The 18,143-nt window shown below is 46.0% G+C and overlaps 2 protein-coding genes across 3 annotated transcripts in view; one reads left to right on the top strand and one right to left on the bottom strand.

The window, feature by feature from the left end:
* Positions 1-1,026: 1,026 nt before the first annotated feature.
* On the bottom strand, positions 1,027-5,618 carry LOC8041415 (histone deacetylase complex subunit SAP18). Its single transcript, XM_029992707.2, has 3 exons — positions 5,529-5,618; positions 5,248-5,354; positions 1,027-1,433 (listed from the first exon to the last, which is right to left on the bottom strand). The coding sequence occupies exons 1-3, from the start codon at positions 5,583-5,585 to the stop codon at positions 1,139-1,141; spliced, it is 459 nt and encodes a 152-aa protein (XP_029848567.1). The 5' UTR covers positions 5,586-5,618; the 3' UTR covers positions 1,027-1,138.
* Positions 5,619-5,925: 307 nt separating this feature from the next.
* LOC8041416 (alpha-taxilin) overlaps positions 5,926-18,143 on the top strand; it is a 41,989-nt gene continuing 29,771 nt past the window's right edge. The window contains exons 1-4 of one of the 2 annotated variants that reach the window (XM_029992709.4): positions 5,926-6,378; positions 7,314-7,646; positions 8,002-8,220; positions 10,543-10,654. In XM_029992709.4, the coding sequence (XP_029848569.2) occupies positions 6,292-6,378; positions 7,314-7,646; positions 8,002-8,220; positions 10,543-10,654 (751 nt within the window). In that variant the 5' untranslated portion in view covers positions 5,926-6,291. The remainder of the gene's footprint in view (positions 6,379-7,313; positions 7,647-8,001; positions 8,221-10,542; positions 10,655-18,143) is intronic. The other variant, XM_029992708.2, reaches the window with a different exon arrangement.

Here is an 18,143-nt window from a genome sequence, read left to right as displayed (position 1 = left end):
ACTTTTATCAAAGCAAAAAATAAAATGTTGGATATTTTAAGCGCTTATTATGTGTTTTCTTATTTCAAACTTTTAATGTCTAGACTCTTTGGTCCTAATAACAAACTTTACTCCTTCATTTTGCATACTGCAAACTACGATATGAACGTGGGTTTACTATCTCGAAAATTTCCGAAAGTGACACTTTTTTTAATATGCTGCGGGAATGAAATTCCACAATTGAAGCTAAACTCACACCGTAAAATACAGAGCATCTGCCCATTCTACAAGTGCCCACCCCCAATTTTGTAACATTCGGAAAATACACAAAAGGACAAATATCCACATATTGTTAACCCAGGAGCGCCCATCCCCACTTTTACACGATTATCTCCGAATTTTGAGTGGGCGCTTGCTCAGGATTTTATGGTATCCATTGCAATACAGTATATGCCATTTGCAGCGTTTTACCGAGGACTGCAATGTCTGAATGAGTCCTGTCGGCCAATTCATTGGCAATATCAAACCGAAAGAAAAAAAGATTGTTTAGCCATTCACACAATTAGTTATTTCTTAAATGTGGTGACTTGCACCTCAAAGGGGCATTTAGCTGGTGCAGTATCTTGTGGTAGTGATAATTACACAAATGCGTGCACTTCAATGGCGACTGACATTGAGACAGGTAGGGGCAATAATTGAGTTTAAGACACTCGATAGCTCTATGGGCTGCTGATTTGTGAGGCATTAACACACTCTGTCCCCCAACCTGCGATGCCTGCATGGACATTTCCCATAAATAGGATTATGCTCACCAAGCCACTCTAAGATGCTCTGTATTACTGATGGTGCCTCCAACATGGGAGGCAAAACTTGTAATGAATCTGTCTAATGTGTTACGTCAGTTGGTACAATTATTTTTCTCACCATGTCTCCCAGCCTTTTACGCATTTTTGGGCTCTATCATTAGCTATGATGCACGAAAGGTTTCCCAGTCACCCGCTTAGGACTTGCAGACAAACTATGTCCCCCCAAACAACTGGCACATCCTTTTTCCGAGCATCCAATCTTTTATTTGATAAAGCACTTCCTTGCTTCAACAACTAGTGAAGATGGGACGTCTTACGAAGGACAACACGCGAAAAGAAAGAAAGATAAAATCTCAGAAGCCCGACTGCCTGCCGCGCCTGGAAGGGGGTGCCGGCCCACCCCGCATGGGTGGCGTGGAGATGGCTATGTCCAGGTAGTCGCCGATCTGGAAGCGGGCCGCGTTCAGGGTCTTGTTGTCGTCCGAGCCTTTCTGGCCGGAGCAGGTGGTGCCGATGTCCCGCATGCGGTAGCCCGGCCCCCGGACGTCCGGGAACACGAGCGCAAAGTCGAAGAAGGTGCCCTTGCGACGAGCGTCCTTGTTTACCTCTTTCACCAGGCTCGTCAGCTCCTTCAGCGTGGCGTCCATCCTGGAAAGAGTGCCCCGGAGAAATGTTTGTCTTTGCACTGAGGCTCTCCGTAGACAATGGTGATATCCACACCTATGGATTTACTCATTGACCCCTTAAGAAAGAGGCAAATTTTTTGTTACGTTCATATGGTATGCAAAGTAGTTCTTACAAGATTCTATTGCTGTTCACATCTGAAATGTGAACATTTCAACAAAATAACAAATAAACAACCTTAAAGGGGATTTACACACTAGTGTTGAGTTTGACTGAGTGTGAGAGTTCCTATGGCAACAGCTGTGTCGGCTTTACCAAAATGGGGTAAAAACCGGTTTTGCTGGAGCCGATGCAGCTGTTGCCATAGCAACAATAGCACTCGATCGGACCCATTGCAAGTGTGTGAATCACCCTTTAAATGCACAAGTGAGTATACTGTTGTGTAATTTGTCGTGTTCAATGTAGTCAGGTGACCATGCTGTATGCAAATTTCAGGGACCAATCCGTCCCGATACAATTCTGCCACAGTCTGGACAACGAACATGTGGTTTGGGGACAAACTCGATGCACAGATGCATTTTTATCCCACTATCGTGGACACAAGCTTTCTAAAGATGGTTCACAAATGCAAAATAAAAAGAATATAAAGCCCTGGGGTCACAGAGTACATGCCAAACTTATCTATGGTCTGTTGTTGATTCCCTCTCTGAGAAAGAAATACGACCTGGGCACTGTGCAATGGTTACATTTTTTCTAGCTTTCTGGCCAAATGGGTTGCTTCCTTTTCTCTCCCTACCCACGGATGAAAGGCCTGAAGAAAATTCATGGATCATGTGTACCCACTGTGAATAAAAGTGAAGGCAAGACACTGCCCTTGCCGCTAGGGAGGAGGGAAGTGTCTTGAAGAATAAACTGTCATTTGTGGCCACGCTTGTAGTTTATTATTTGTGATAATCATGATTTTGATTCACATTATTATGGACCACTCAGATCATGGACTTCCTACATTTGAACACTACTGAATGTATTAAATACCGTCTGGAAGTGATGTGGCGAAGAAAATTCGGGATTAGAACCAGTGGCCATTAAAGGGGCAGTGCAACGATTCTAATGTTGAAAGCATTGGCAGTTTGCACTTTTTATATTGTTTATGCAAGCACAAGTGACCAAAAATGTGTCACCTTTCCCTGAAAAACTGCTATTCTGCAGCGTAATTGCAAAGCAAAAAAATGAATTATTTGCCAATCTGCAGCTGTCTGTCGGGATTATGGGAACTAAAATGACACCATCTCTGGGGGATACGCGGAAGTCAACAAAACCTGTCCCCCTCCGCTGCTACATTCGCCGTCAGCCCCGTGGCGAACCGGCCTTTGTGTCGGTAGCTCGCCGCGACCTTCAACAAGGCTATTCCTTTAAAAGAGCTGTGCAACGATTTTAACGTTGAAAGAATTGGCATCTTCTACTTTTGACATTGTTCACCTTGTCACAAATGACAGAAAACACACCTCCTTTGATCGAAATGTTGCAATTCCGCTGCGTAATAGCGAGGCAAAAATTAGAATATTCCCCGACCTGCAGCCACGAGCGGCGGCCATGAGAAACACACGGCATGACGTCAATGGGGGCCTTGTAGAAGGATAGCAAGTTGTGCGAACACTTGCTCGATGAAAGGTAACTTTTCTATGAATCTTGTCATTCCAACATAAATATAAATGCGTCAAAAACCTGGTATCATCGACACAACTTTTATTATACGGAGTTTTAGTGGCGCCATCTATCCTAGGTCCACAAAACCGTCAGCTCTATCTGCTATCGCGAAGAGCCGCCAAAAGCTGATAGGGGAGGGGGACAGGGCCGGACGAATATGGCCGAACCCGGATGAGACTTTCCTCCTTTCACCATATTGTTCGCGCTGCGCCCGCTACCACGTGGTCACACGGTCGCAAGCGGATGAGTTCTCGCTGCTCACTGATAGCTCAAGAGAGAGAACTTTACCGGAACTCCGCGCCTACCCCATCGACGTCCCTGTGCACGTGACCCGGAAGACGATGTACAAGTTGAGAAGTGGCAAAAACCTGGATCTTTTTCATTTTTTAAAAATAAAAAATAGGGTATCCAGGCAAAATCTGTTTCCTGTAGTTCACTTCAGAAGTGTCACGCATCAACTTCCACAATTATTTAAGCAAAGCCCTGAAATTGTTGCACAGCTCCTTTAAAAGTCGACGATCGCGGAGGAAGCGGCTGGTCTCAGAAGAGAGGACCCAAGGGGAAACTACGTGAACCCCCAGAGTATGTCACTCGAAAGTCGACGTGGAGTGGAGAGGCACTTTGACCTTCGATTTGTTTCATTTTTCTTTTTTTAAATAAGAAGTAGCGCTCGCAAGAAAATATGGTTTTCTGCTTTTTGTTCCATAGGTGACGCAGATTAATTTCCTCAGTTAATTGGCCCAAGTCTGAAAATTGTTGCACAGCCCCTTCAAGAAATGAAGATGGGTCGGATCAAGTGTTCAAGATTGGATTAAATTGGATTGTTATGGCTAAGGCAAAAATAATTTATGTCAGTGTTGCCTACGTGCCCTCAAACTTCTCCAAACAGTTAACATGTTTACAAAATATGGCATGAATGTTTATGAAACTGAATACCATGTACCTTTACTTCACCGATTAAGATAGCGCGATATAACAACAGAGAGCCATATGCGTAAGACTAGTGCTCTTTATACTCTGCGTATTGGAATTTCTCTCACGGCTTCGGAATGTAGCGTAGTGGTATGATGTCTGTCTCAAAAGTCAAATTTGGGGGTTTTACGTGCCAAACCAACGACGGGCATCTGGCACGCCCCAGCGGAGGACTGAGGATTAATTTGGACCACCTGGGGATCTTTTGACGTGCAACCGAAAGCTTGGTTACACGGCGCCTCCTCCGCAATAAGCCTCCGTCAGATTGCGGGACCCTCGGCCGGGATTCGAACCCGTCACATGGGGATCCGTAGGCCAGCGCTCTCACCTCGGAGCCACCGAGGCGGCTGATGTCTGTCTCATAAGCACGCGATCCCGGGTTCGATCCCCAATGCGGGCTTACTTTTTTGTTTTTGTTTCCTCAAACATTTCATTTTGCCGACGCATTTGGTGATATTTACATATATTTTTTTACGATTAACAAAAAAAAAAAAAAAAAAAAAGAAACGAATGTTGTCGCCGAAATTTCGCTGAACGAAATGGTATGGGACTTCGTTTCTGGAGTTCCGGAGGTGCATCGGGTACAGTGGGGCTTGGTTTGCCGGCTGGACGCCGCTAAGCGGCGTGTGCGACAGGGCCAAATGGGTCAATAGTTTTGTAATTAGCAGTCGCATACTGTCGCCGCGAAGCGGCGTGAACGCAGGCGGGGTGTGTTTTAACGAGCTCCCCAGTGATACACCCGCCGTCCGACTCTCGGACGGAACTTGTAGGCGCGATTGGAGTGCCGTCGGACGGCACTGTAGACACAGCCAAAACTAAAAACATCACTCCCCCCCCCCCCCCCCCCCCCCCCCTGCCTCTTCCCCCCGTGGATGGATGGATGGATGGATATGGGCTGTTCCCTTTATATCGGGCGGTGGCTTGCGCTTGTTCAATCTGTACCCAGTGTTGGCCATCGCTGATGACATCTCTATCAGCACTACGGCTTTATTATTTAGGAGGTATTGCTCCGTCTCCTGCTGTTTTTGAGTTGCAACGGACTATAGGAAACGGAATTGACAGACTGACGACACAGCTTTGGTCGTGCCCATGCAGCGACACGCCGCGTGCACTGTGGCCCGAACGCAGCCAGTCGCAAGAACGGGCGGCGGGTACTAACCAAGTGTAAATCTGCAGTTCATTGGTGGGAACGCTGCCTCTCGAGTACTCGCTTAACGAGTGGTGTCTCGAGCTGTTCAGGAACACCCGCAGGAGCAAAGGACACGTCTGAAAAGAAGGTGCGCCAAGCTTGAGAAGAGCACGACACAAATGTTCCGACTACTGTCGCGTCATTGGATGGGTAACTACGTCGTTGAGGTAGAGCGCACCCCCACTTGTCGCTAGAAGGGTTGGAAGGTATCAGGTCTGAGCACAACCGTGGTCTAAAATCGAGACATTTACCTTTTCTCTGTCGATCGGCTTCTCATTTTCGTTTTTCTCTTCTACGACGGACTCCATGGCGTAAACAATGGCCGCTGGCGTTGGTGCACAGCGTTGCTGATTGCTTTATGAAGTTCTGCCAAATTTTTTTTTTCTTCTGAGATTGAATTTGACACTTTCTAATATTGTAAGTGCAATAATTATTAAATATAATGTATTGACAGTTTTAATGCGCATTTATAACTTTTAATAATTTAACACAAGGTCACAAAACATAACCTTTTTTTCTAGGCGTTTTTTAATTAGTTCACTAGTTTTATGTCGGAATGCATTTATGATTACGATAAAACTTACTGCAGTTTAATAAAGCTTTATTGTTTTTATAATATACCGTTCCTTAAATTCAGCGTTCTTTCTTAACCGTCACTTTTCGTTCCCACAACCCTGTGCACAGTTTCATGTGCTTGAAAGGCATGGCGGTGTTGTTCGTCGGGTCTATTTTTGTACTTTCCGAGTCGTGATTTTGTTGCGTTTAGGCGAGAAAAATCTCCTTTGTCGGTTAACCGCTTTTCCACGCTTTCGGACCAGTCTCAGCAGCAAACATCAAGGGCTCGCTTTCTGTGTTCATTGCGCTTTAAAGGGTTCAGCGCTTGTCGAAAGATAAGCAGCGTATGAAGCTGGGCTTCGTTTGACCACTTTCTCCCTCGGCTCGTTCTGTACGTCGTTCGATTGCGTTTGGTGGTTTCAAGACGTCGCATATTTGAATCAACGCCAAGAAAGGGTCATGGCAGTCCAAATACAGACGTCCGAGGTGTCCGTCTCGGCTGTGTGCCCGGCGGAAGATGCTACCGAGGAATGTGTTCCTAATTTGGTAAGCGCCCGTCAGTCTCGGTGCGTTTTCGGTCAACAAGGTTTAAACTACCACGTTGCCTGGTTCACAGCTTGCTAACGCCGTGAGACTAACTTTTAAAGTCCAAAACCTTCAAAAATAAAAACAAAGGTGTTTATTTTATTTGCGGTGTTCCGCATTTTCTTTAATTTCTAAAAGCCGATGAGTCTTCAGACGCCAGAAAAATATAAGTAAGTCGAGTAGCCTGCTACGCATTAAACCGCTATGGGACATTTTGCCAAACTTAAGCAAGAGACAGTGCCACCATTGTAGCGGTGTGTCTATCGTCCAATTCATCGTACGATTTACAATTAATCCTTTCAGTGGAATGCCTTGGAGTATGCTTCGTATGCAGTTTAATTTACCAGTTAGTCGACTTTATTATGAAATCATTAATTTTAGCGCGTAGGCAGGTAAAGCCAAGTTAATTTATTGGAGCTTTACTACAGTTGACTGTTAAACACCCCACAGTATTTTTTTTTTTTTTTTCTCTCTTTACATAATGTTTAGAGAAAATCAAAAGAATGTATGGAATAGGTAGCAGAAGGTTGATGTTTTCCTTTTGGAGATCATCTTTACTCGCCTACCAGCGTGTCATTCTCTTTACGGCTCAGGTTCTTGCATCTATGCCATCAAAGATGCCAGATTAACTATGACTGTTAGCCACTCTGTCATAAAAGAGGCAGGCAGTGAGCTGCGCAGTAGAGTGCTACCCACAACATTTGATTATAGTCCGTCTTACAAACATCTCCAGTGATGTCAAAGGCTCTTTCTATGCACATGTTCTTATACAAACAAAGGCATTCTGCCAAGCTATGCTCACATGCGCGAGCCTTTGTCTGCACTGTAGACATTTGGGAGATGTGGTATAAATTAATTGGGCCAGTTCTAAATTTAACTCTGTCTGATCAATACAGGAAAGGGAGTCTGCCGACGAACAGACGGAAATGCACCCAACGGAAGACGATTCTTCAGCGGTCGATGACCCAGATGTCTCGGAGGATGCAGAGCCAAGGGGCGATTCCAGTCTGCCCAACGGGGAAGTAGAAGCTGCAGAGGCTGCAGCGACCCACCCTGTGGTGAGGGACCCATCTGTGGAGAAGCTCATGTGCTCGTTCAGCAACACGGCGCAGCACATGAAGCAGGAGATCATGGAGGCCCTCAAGTCGAGGCTGGACACGGTGAACAGCGTGACCGAAGGCAATCCCGCCGAGGAAGATGCCATCAAAAAGCTCGCTGTGCTTAAGCTTGTAAGTCGGTGTTGGACCTGCTACAGTGTTTTGCCTGCACTTGTCGCTCTTTTGAAGCAATCAAGGCACTTCCTGTTGGAGTGTGCCGATTTGGTGTAATGCTAGATGGGAAGCACGATAGATTCGCTTACTTTAGTGTAGTCTTTTACGCTGAGCTTAGAAGCGCATTATACAGCCATGAGCAAAATGTAGCGTACATGAGATTCTGCCCAATGCAGGCTGTGCAAAGTTTCCATTTTTTCACCGCTTCTGCAACCTTTTCTTTTTTGCCAGGCTTGTTAACTTTTAGGCGTCCTCACCATTTGCTAACTTCCCCCAACCTGTTCCTCGCTACAGCTGTGCTCTTTGTGTTCAGGCCATTCAGAAGAGTGCCAGTGAAGCAGCCTCGTCATCGAAGCCTGCCTGCAGCAGCACTGCCAGGGCGGTGGAAGGGACGCGGAAGAGCCCTTCTCCCCTGCAGGAGAGGCTTTCTGCGGAGAGGTCCCCGCCCCCTGCTGTCGCGGCAGCAGCCAAGAGTGTTCCTAAAGCCCCCTCTCCAGAGAAGCAACAGCCAGCGCAGAATGCACATGTTCCTGTAAGCAGATTTCCACTTTTCTGGTCTGATCTTTTTTGTAAAGTATCACCTGGATTGACGTGTAACAGACTCTCCGCATTCCATTCACTCCTGAGCCGGCTGCTTGCTAAACAAATTAAAGGGGCTGGGCAAAGGTATTAGACTGAAAGGTTTCTCACTTCACACGAGCTTACTGGCACAACCGTGTCTCTTGCACACAAGGCCATTGACCAAAAAGCTGCTTTGTCGCAGTGCAATTTCATAGATAAAAGCGGATCTTTTTCCATTCGTCTCTCTTTTGCAATACTTGATGGCATAGTCACGGGGATTACAGAGTTTACACATTCACAGGGAGTACTCCGTGGTGGTGGTATTCAGATGCGGCTCATAGATTGGACATGAGCATTGCGTGTAACATTCAGTCTGTGCTTGTGGCAATGCCTCGACCAGCGTTCGTGTAGTGGCTCGTGTCCAGTCGCTGAAATGACTGGATTGGCCGAACCCTGACAGCATCCGAAACTCAGCACATACCCTGTGCTTTGCTAACCTCAGTGCACGGCTGTGATGAACATAGGTAGCATATAATCTGCATCAGGTCACATGGCCACTTGTCCTGGCTGTAAGTTGAGGCGGTGAACTTCACTTGTTTTTAACATAGTATATGTTTCATTGGCCAAATTCCATGTAAAAACTGACACAATCTGGTTGCATGTGTCAGCATTGCACATGGTTTAAAGCCATATATAAGGTATATAAACCGATAGGGCTCATTTGTAGGCATGGGCGAATAGAGGATTTGGGGTCCGTATTGAATTCGAAGCGAATAGTGATTTTGGCCGAATAATTTCGAATAGAATAGTTTGAATAGTACAAGCAGCAAATACCACAAGATATGTTTAAACAATAGTTTTATATTTGCCCTTATTTGGTATTAGAAGTACTGTAATTGTTTAATTTCAAGTGTATTGAGTTCGGGAGCAGGAAATGGTCGGAAACTTGCGCCACCTGGCCGGAAATCCTAGCCAAAGTATTCAGAAAGGTTGAGTAATTGAATATTGTTGAATTATTCAATATTGTCTAATACTTATATTCGATTCGAAGTGAGTGCCGAATAGAACGAAATTCGATGGGCTATTCGTAATAACCGAATATTCGCCCATCCCTACTCATTTGCTTATATGATCTTGATGTCAGGATGTCATGCGACATGATGTCGCGTCAGATCGTGATGTCATGTTGCATTGTGAGATCACGTGACATTATGCACACACGAGGGGTGTGCCCAGCTCATTCACAGCATATTTTATGCTCCCTGGTTTTTGTCAACGTGGTCAAAAGCTAGTGTTTTTTTTTATTTAATATTTTCTGCAACTGTTGTTGCTTGGAGTGAAAAACCAACGTGCGTTTTGTAGGTTACTAACATCGAAAATGATTTCTAGGCAGTATTTACTGAAAATTTGAAAATCGTTGCACCGCCCCTTGAAGTAATTGTTAGTATAAGTCACGTGACCATGTTTGTCACGTACGATACTCTCAACACCGAACAAGCGTGTTGTTGACACTTTTTTTATATTTTACTTATAGTCAGAATTCAACAAATTCCAAATTTCACTGCCTAAGTTGGTGTTCCAAATGAGCAGATACATCAGTACCAGCAGCTTTGATAAGCAACATATTAGGTCTGGAAGTTCATAAAAAACGCCGATTGCTTGTTTGTATTGTCTGTGTCGCGCACAGCTCTTAATGCACCCTTACTCAAGTAAACAATGTGGCATCAAACTCCTGGCTGACCTTGACGATAAAGATGATTTGTTGAACTCAAATAGTGGATCTATGATCCGAAGAAATAACCTCATTCTGATTCAAACTTTTATTTATATTCCATTGTGAATTCCCACTATTCAGTATTTGTCAATCAGTGCTAAATTTTTTTTAACGTATTCGTGTTGCACGGCATAATTACACACAAACCATAGCGGTATTGAGCCGAGACTGGGGCAGAAGAAGGAGAAAGTTTACAGTGGTAGAAAAAAAGAAATAGGGACAGAAAACATCACAAGATGTTTTCTGTCTCTTTTTTTCTTTTCTCTCGGCCTAATATTACTATGGTAAACTTCCACCAGGTCACCTAGACACTAACTACAGTTTCGTTAAGTATATGCCTGAAGTTTACGACTTTTCTTGGCTTCCGGTACTCGGGTTTGATACATCTTTATGGCACCCATTTGCATCTTTGCTCTACAATGTTGCGCGCTGGTCAGCAGAGTCGGGACAAGGGGTTAAATCTTCGTTCAGTCCGTCGGGTGACGGCGACTGTTCTTGTGTCTCCGCTCCTCCCGCCAGGAACAACCTGCGAGCCCCTGCTGCGGAATGCGGAGGTCCCTAAACCGCAAGGCAGCGACGCAGGAAACTAACAGCGCCGCAGGATCAAAGCGCAAGGGAGACCGGGCTGTGGGTGAGTACGGCAGCTAGGCAGCTTGCTGGGAGAAAATTATTTAGCCAAATTGTTACTTACCCGAAACTCGCACATGTATTCGGCGTTTTTTTTGTTGCCTACAAACTTGGTGACACCATCTATTGAGTTGCCCTGGCACACTTCTGGTCAGCGTATATTTACTAATTTTTTTACGCATCAATCTTTTACCATTAGACCAGGGGTTCTCAAACTGGGTTCCGGGGAACACAGGAGCTCCACGAGCTGGTCTCATGGGTTCCGCAAACACCCATATTGCAACCCGTCCCCCCTCCCCACGCCGCAGGCTGCGCGGCAGGACCATGCAAAGCACTTTCATCTCACTTCGTGCTGACATCGCGATTGATATGGTGGGGACATATGGGAAGCAACACAAGCAAAATTGCCTACAATTGTGCATCTGTTGCTTCTCGGTCGGCAAATATGGAGGCAGTTTTTGAGGCTTCCCGGGGTTCCGTGAGACCAAAAAGTTTGAGAACCCCTGCATTAGACAATGCTATAAGCAACCGTTTCCCAAAGAGATTGTGTGGATTTGATCTCGTGAATACTGCGAAACCCACTGTTTAATTAAAAACCGGAAGTGTCTAAGGGTTATTTGCACACTGACGTCGCAATGCTTCAACCCGTGCGAGAAAGTGCAAATACTGCCAGGTCGGTCGAAGTCCCAACTGCCTTTTATGCCCACTGTCTTTCCTTGGGATGGACTTTAACCTCTCTTCGAGATCCGAAATCGGTTGTTGGGATGGGTTTTTTTGGGAACGGCTAGCTTCATTGCCAATTCCAACTGAGCTGTCAATGTGTTGTCTTCATTGTCTATCCTGCAGCAGAGAATCTGGTGGAGATCCCAAAGTGTTGACACTGTCCCTTGGCTGTAGTAATGTTCCTACTATTCCAAATCGTTCACGCTGTCTTGTGTGCCAAATATCCCGAAGTGTTGATGCTGCCTCTTGGCCGCAAAAAATGTATCAATACATATACCGCATTTTCCGGTCTATAGGTTGTACGCCCCTGGAAACGGCTGTTTTCACAAAAAAGTTGACAGATTGGTTGCACTTTTGTATAAGTTATATTCGTAAGGTCGGTGCAGCGAAACTTCATTGCTAAGCCCACATATGTGTATTGCAATATATGCAGAAGCTGTAGTCTGTCTCAATATTCTCGCCAATTTATCAAACGAGAAATATGACCCTTGTGGCAAATTGGCGCAGTTAAGGTTTTTAGTAATAAACGTAGAAGTCGCACCGTTGCATAACTACACCAACGAAAATTTTGGGGGAAAAATGTGCCTTATACATTGCAAAATATGGTAGCCAGTGTGTTTGATTGCTGACTGATGCACTGCCTCTGTTATGCATAGATCTTGCTGGGGAGCTTGAAGTGTTGACATTGTTTCTTTACCTGATGTAAAGGCTGGTTCAGATATGTATGTATTGAGTATGACCAACTGCATTATAACCTACAACTGCTTACAACTGGCCTTGCCATGGTAATAAAGCGTTGTAGTGTCCCACTGTATCAACGAGAGCTGGAATTTCCTGGACAAAATTAGTGCTGAAATCGGGACAAAATCTGGACAGGAAATGACAAAATGTCGGACACCTTCAGAGTCAATGTAAGCTTTGTGAATACGCTGGGAGTGTTTATTAGCGTCGAAACATTTAAGGTTAACAGCGCAAAAAGTAACTCCCACACTCAGACCACACGCACGCTGTTAAAAAGGAACCTCTCGCAATAGCCATCTTGCCCAAGCCTCCATCTTGAAATATTTATTCTGATTTTTTTATTACCAAGACACATTTTACTGCTCTCATGCATTGAAGGAAATGGTCAGGAACATCTCAAGTGTTTGTTTGCTTAGGCTGTGCTTTTCTCCTGTTAAGAAAGTCTTAGGGTCGGAGAATGATCGCTCCACTTCTACAAAGAAAAGTGGCAAAAACCTGAGGGCTCGTCTGGCATTCAAATCATAAATGTTGTTTGTAGTTTTTGGTGAACGTACCCACCATGTCATGGTCTTTCTCAAGCGACTTGCGAAGCTTGTTTTTCGCAAGCTGTCCAACTTCTCTGCCAGAGAATCCAAGATTCCAAACTTCGTCTCTACGTCGAGCCCTGCGGTTTCCAGCCTTACAATCGCGTTCGGTACAAAGCCATACTTCTCGATACTGTACGGCCCACTAGCCAGAGCGTTGCTGGTCACAATTTCTTGCGGCGGCAGTTGTCGCCTTTAATATCTTCACAGGGTCTGCCACCTTGCCGTGGTTGTCTGCATAGTACTTTGCTGCTCTTAGAAATGTGCCCCATCAGGTTACCACAGACTCTGAAGGTAAGGGTAGGTTTGTAGTGGAGGAGAAGAGCGAATGTTACCTCACAGATTTCTAGGGCACTTTTTTTCATTTCATACAGATGTGAATTTACCGTAGGGTGCAACTCACGAATCTGCTCTGCCACGTGATGCAGAGCGTGAGCAATGCAGCCAACGTGCTTTGCATGGAAGGCAGCCGGCTCACACCAGGCAGCGCATGTGGCTTGAACGCCGTTTGAGCCGTTGGCAAAAGAATGTCACGCTGACTTCTTGCCAATGCAAAAATGGGTGAAAGACACATTGTATATACAGGGGTTTCAGTTAAGTAACTGGACACAATTAATGGAAAATCGGGACAATATTGAATCTTTCGGCACGCTCAACGTAAAATCGGGACAACAGGGTTTATGAAAACTAAATGGAAATAGCTTAATAGTGTGTACTTGTAGCTGACACTGTTAAGACCTGTCCAAACAGGACACTACAAAAATCGCCAGGCGACACAACTTCGACAGACCGTTCAGTGCTCCGCTTCCGGCCGTTTTTTTTTTGCCGGGGGGAAAGTTCCCCTCGTCAAATCTCGCCCATGCCCTCCACGGCAGCCTTGATCTGCTCATCACGTGGGTCCGGAGAGCCACTCACACGCTTTGTTGGCTGTCAGTCAATCGCTCAAGGCCTCTGCCATTTTTCAAGTTCTGAAAACGGGAAAGGGAATGACTTAAAGGTCTCATTCCCTTTCCCTGGGGGAAGCGAAATGCATGCTTCGATGCAGGAATCTTCCAAATCCACCTGAAGCTGGTCCTCTTTGGTCTTCAGCTGAGGCGACGGCAGTAGCAAGATCAACGAGCCGCAGGAGAAAACCAGTGGCAGGTGGCGTGCGATGTCAAATCTAACGAGCACCGACGTCAAAGAAAAGTGGAGAAGGCGAAGAGAAAAGCCATGATGGATGTTGGCTTGCCCACAAAAATTGTCAGGTGTCACGACGCCTGCAAAGGTCGTCAAAATTTAAGCGTCCGCTTCAATTTTTACAATTTTTGCAGGAGTTTGTCACCTGACGATTTTTGTAGTGTCCTGTTTGGACAGGCCTTTAGCGGGACACTTTTAAAAATGAGGACATCTCCCAGAAATCCCAGCTCTATTAATAATGCGGTCAGTCATAGTCATAATGTGGATGTATCATACCAAAGTGCTGACCTTAAGGCTGTCTCATCGTTCAGTTGACCTTCAGAGTCCTTGAGCGAAAACACGGTGGCGACACGAAAGGTACCAAAACGTTTACGTGACCACTCAGGCGAATTAGAGGTAATGAAATTAAGAAGGATGACAAAACAAATTAAGAGGAATCAAAGTGAATTTAAAGGAATTAGAGAGAAGTGAGAGTAATCAGTGGGAATTAAGGACTATAAAGCGAATTAAGAGGAGTCGAAGTGAATTAAGTGGAATCAAAGGGAATTGAGAGGAATTGAAGTGAATTAAAGGGAAGTAGGAGGACTTAGAGGAATTGTGTGTGTGAAATCTGGAAATAACATATGAAATAAATAGAGAATCTTAAAAAAGAATTTGAAACAAAGTAAATCATGTGTGTCTTTAACGCATCGGCGCTTGGGCTTTCGCCTTCAAATCGTCTTAGGGATAACGTAAGAGGCCCTGTGAATTTTGTTTCCTCACCGCAAACAACGTACTGAACATACGCAAAGTTTTTGGACTGATGCGTCACCTCTGTTGTACAAGGAAGAGCACAAAGTGCTGACATTGTCTCTTTACCTAATTTGAAGGCTGGTTCAGAAGTCCAAGTTTTGAGTATGACTAACTGCTTACAACTGGCTTTGCCATGGTAGTAAAGTGTAGTAGTGTCCCGTCGTAATAATGCAGTCATACTCAAAACTTGGATGTCCGAACCTGCCGACCATCCATCGATTCTGCCTCCTGGCCGCAAACAGTGTACCGAACATGCCCAAAGTGTGTGGACCGATGCATCGCCTCTGTTGTACAAGGAAGAAGAGTGCAAAGTGTCGACACTGTCTCTTAACCGCGAGTGACGTCTCGAATTTTTCGAAGCGTCGACATTCTCTTTTACTCCAAATAATAGCCCGAAGCTGCCCCTCGGCCTTGCATAATGTGGTCAACGTCTCGTGGTGCGTGGTCGCGTGCCGATAGCCCGTGGTGGTGTAGAAAACGTGCCAAAGATCCCAAAGTGCTGACGCTGTCCCTCGACCTCAGTATTGTGGCAAATCTCCTAAAGTGCCGAGGCTTTATTGTGCGGCAAGTAATGAGACGAATATTTCAAAGCATCGTTGACGCCCATTGACCGCGAGTAATGTGCTGAGCATCCCGTGGTGTCTGGTCGCCAGCGATGATTCGTTACCCTTGTCTGTTGCAGTGTTGCGGAGTTGCCATTCGGACTTGGAATGATTCCGGAATCATTCCGCATTTTCGCAACCCCGGTATAGAATGGGAATGGAATGGCGGCAACGTTAAGGGGAACGGAATGGGAATGGAATTAGATGCCTTTTGCCTGGAATGGAATGCGGGGCCCGGTTCTTTATTTTATATTTTTTTTTACTTTTTTTTTTTTGGGGGGGGGGGGGGTTACGTTTAGCTAAAGCTGCTAAACCGAGCAAGTCAGCGAGTCAGTTGCTCAGAAATAAAATGAGCAGCGGGAAACTGCTGGCCCATGTGGAGCCCTAACAGACTATACGCAAAAAAATGCAATACCAATACTAAAAACAAGCGTCAAAGCAAAGAGCAGAGGAGAGAGAGGTGGGGGGGGGGGGGGGTGGCGGTGGCGCCATTGGGGCCGCGCAGACGGCGGGCTTTACTTGTGTTACACGAGAGTGAAACAGGAAACCAAGCAGAAGAAGCGAAGGGAGCGGCAAAGGGTGAAACCGCCATGCACGGCTCCTCATCGTCCTTCTTGTCTTTTTTTTTTTTTTTTTTTTTTTGTGACGGCATGGAGGGTGCATGCACGTGGACAGACTAAGATCTGGGGACGGGGGCGACTCATAACTCGCAGAGCTCTGATAACTCGTTGGTTCGCGCGCCGCCGAAAGATGATGAGTTATTGTTTTCTCATAGTTCAAGGAGTGTTGTTTAGCAGCTGGCCAACCCTGCTGCCTTCCACGTTCATTCGCGCGCACTCCTTTGAAGTGCGAAATGTGGGTTTGCTTCGGCATTAAAATAAAGCGAGATCCACTTCTCCCTTCTCCTCTAACGCTTTGCTCCGACGTTTTTTTTTTTTTTTTTTTTCTATGCTGCATTTTTGCGTGTAAGTCCGCCTTTTACTTGGTTTTTGTTCCGAAGCTTGTTTTTTGTGTTAAACATTTTACATTCTAGTGGGTTAGGGTTCCAAGCAAGCTAGATGATGCCCGCTCATTTCCTTTGACTTGTCTCTGCATACCTTGTTTCACCTTGCAATGGGCCGCTTCGGACGCTATGAGTCACCCCAGGCAATCCAGCACTGTGGGCTTAATAAAATAAGTGTTTTTTTTTAGGCATTTAGCTTTTTTTTTTTGCAATTGTCTATACGTTTGATAATATCAGCTTTATGCTGCTTATGCCGACAAAGGCAATGTTGCTGTCAAGTGCCAATTTTTACGTTTAGGAAAAAGAGGAATGGAATGGAACGATTCAGCCATTCCAGGAGTGGGAATGGGCCCAGTGTCCTCATTCCTAGGAGTTGAAAGGAATTGAATTAAAGAAAACTCTAACTCCTGGAATGGAATCGGATGAGGGTGCCCATTCCGCGGGTCCTTATTGCAGAAAAAAGTGACAGAGGCCCACTGCGCTTAAGCAGCTCCATTCAATTCCGAAAATTTCAGAATAGTAGTGATTTCACAGTAAAAAATACTAATGAAAGGCACTACGTCATTTGCTTCGCAAAAAATGGGATATATTTTGTTAAATCTTACTTTAAAAAGTGAAAGCCGTTTACAAATCCCTGTAACGCCGAATTGGAGCGCAGCTCTTGAGGAGGAGGAGTGAAGGGTACTGAGGAGAGGGTAGACCCCTCCTCCTCCTCCTCCTCCCCTCATTCTTTAATATGCTCCAGGGGGGGGGGGGGGTCACGTGACCTCGGGGGGGGGGGGGGGGGGGGGGGGGGGGGGGCGTCACGTGACTTCGGGGAGGGGGGGTTTTGTGACCTCGGGGAGGCGTGACCTGGGGTTCACGTGACCTTGGGTGTCACATGGGGGTCACCTCAAGGTCACGTGACCTCAGGGGGGTCACGTGATTTGGAGGGGTCATGTGACCTTGAGATGACCTTGGGAGGGGTCACGTGACCTTGGGGAGGAGACCACGTGACCTCAGAGGGGTCACGTGACTTGGGGGTCACGTAACCTTCAAAGGGTCACGTGGGGTCACGTGACCTTGAGATGACCTTGGGAGGGGTCACGTGACCTTGGGGGTCACGTGATCCCAAGATGACCCCACGTGACCCCCAAGGTCACGTGACCTTCAGGGGGTCACGTGAACTTGAGATGACCTTGGGAGGGGTCACGTGACCTTGGGATGACCTTGGTTACGCCGACGCCGCTCAAGCCGGGAACGGGCCCCTAAGAGCTGCGCTCTAAAATAAGCAGAAATCGAAACCGAAACTTCGGTTCCGTCGGGCAGCATTGGCCTTGGGCCGCCAAAAACATGGCTACCACGTGGTACGAGACATAACGTGATCCTTTACACCAGTAGTCGGCAACCTTTTGGCGAAGCGGGCCGAGTCGCCGCGAAGCCAAGGCGGAACGGGCTGGACGGCAAGCAGCGGGAGGGAGGGAGGGAGGGGAGTGGAGTTAAAATAAAAAAAAGCACTTGCACTAACTTACATTGACATAAATAAATAGAAAATGAACAGTTTCTTTATTTCACGACAAACAACATGAGATACGACATTTCCACGAAAACCTAGAGACTCCTCTCAGTCAGACTTTTGGTGTTGAACTGCGCTCGCCAAACTACGAACATACACATTCAAGCTGCTAACTGCGAGTCGCAAAACATTGTGGAGGTTCTCGTCAGTCATTCGTGAGCGGAAGTTGGATTTTATGCACTTCATTCGTGAAAAAGTCTGCTCGCAGACGGGCAGCGAATTGGTCAACTTTATTTATTTTTTTTTTTCTTTAGCTGACTGCGTAGGGGGGAGGGGGGGTTACCGGGAGGCTGAGGGCCGTATGATATTACCTC

Source organism: Ixodes scapularis, unplaced genomic scaffold (genome assembly GCF_016920785.2).
Source record: "Ixodes scapularis isolate PalLabHiFi unplaced genomic scaffold, ASM1692078v2 PGA_scaffold2__306_contigs__length_199485367, whole genome shotgun sequence".
NCBI lineage: Eukaryota > Metazoa > Arthropoda > Arachnida > Ixodida > Ixodidae > Ixodes > Ixodes scapularis.
The sequence above is the reverse complement of the archived record's forward strand: the minus strand, read 5'-3'. Positions and strand labels throughout refer to the sequence as shown.

What these genes read in the sequence shown, in the direction of transcription:
- LOC8041415 (XM_029992707.2), bottom strand. Translation starts at nt 5,585, where the DNA reads ATGGAGTCCGTCGTAGAAGAGAAAAACGAAAATGAGAAGCCGATCGAC. An exon ending in AGCCGATCGACAGAGAAAAG is followed by an intron (nt 5,355 to 5,528) that starts GTAAATGTCTCG and finishes CCTTCTTTTCAG; the next exon opens with ACGTGTCCTTTGCTCCTGCG. An exon ending in GAACTGCAGATTTACACTTG is followed by an intron (nt 1,434 to 5,247) that starts GTTAGTACCCGC and finishes CACTCTTTCCAG; the next exon opens with GATGGACGCCACGCTGAAGG.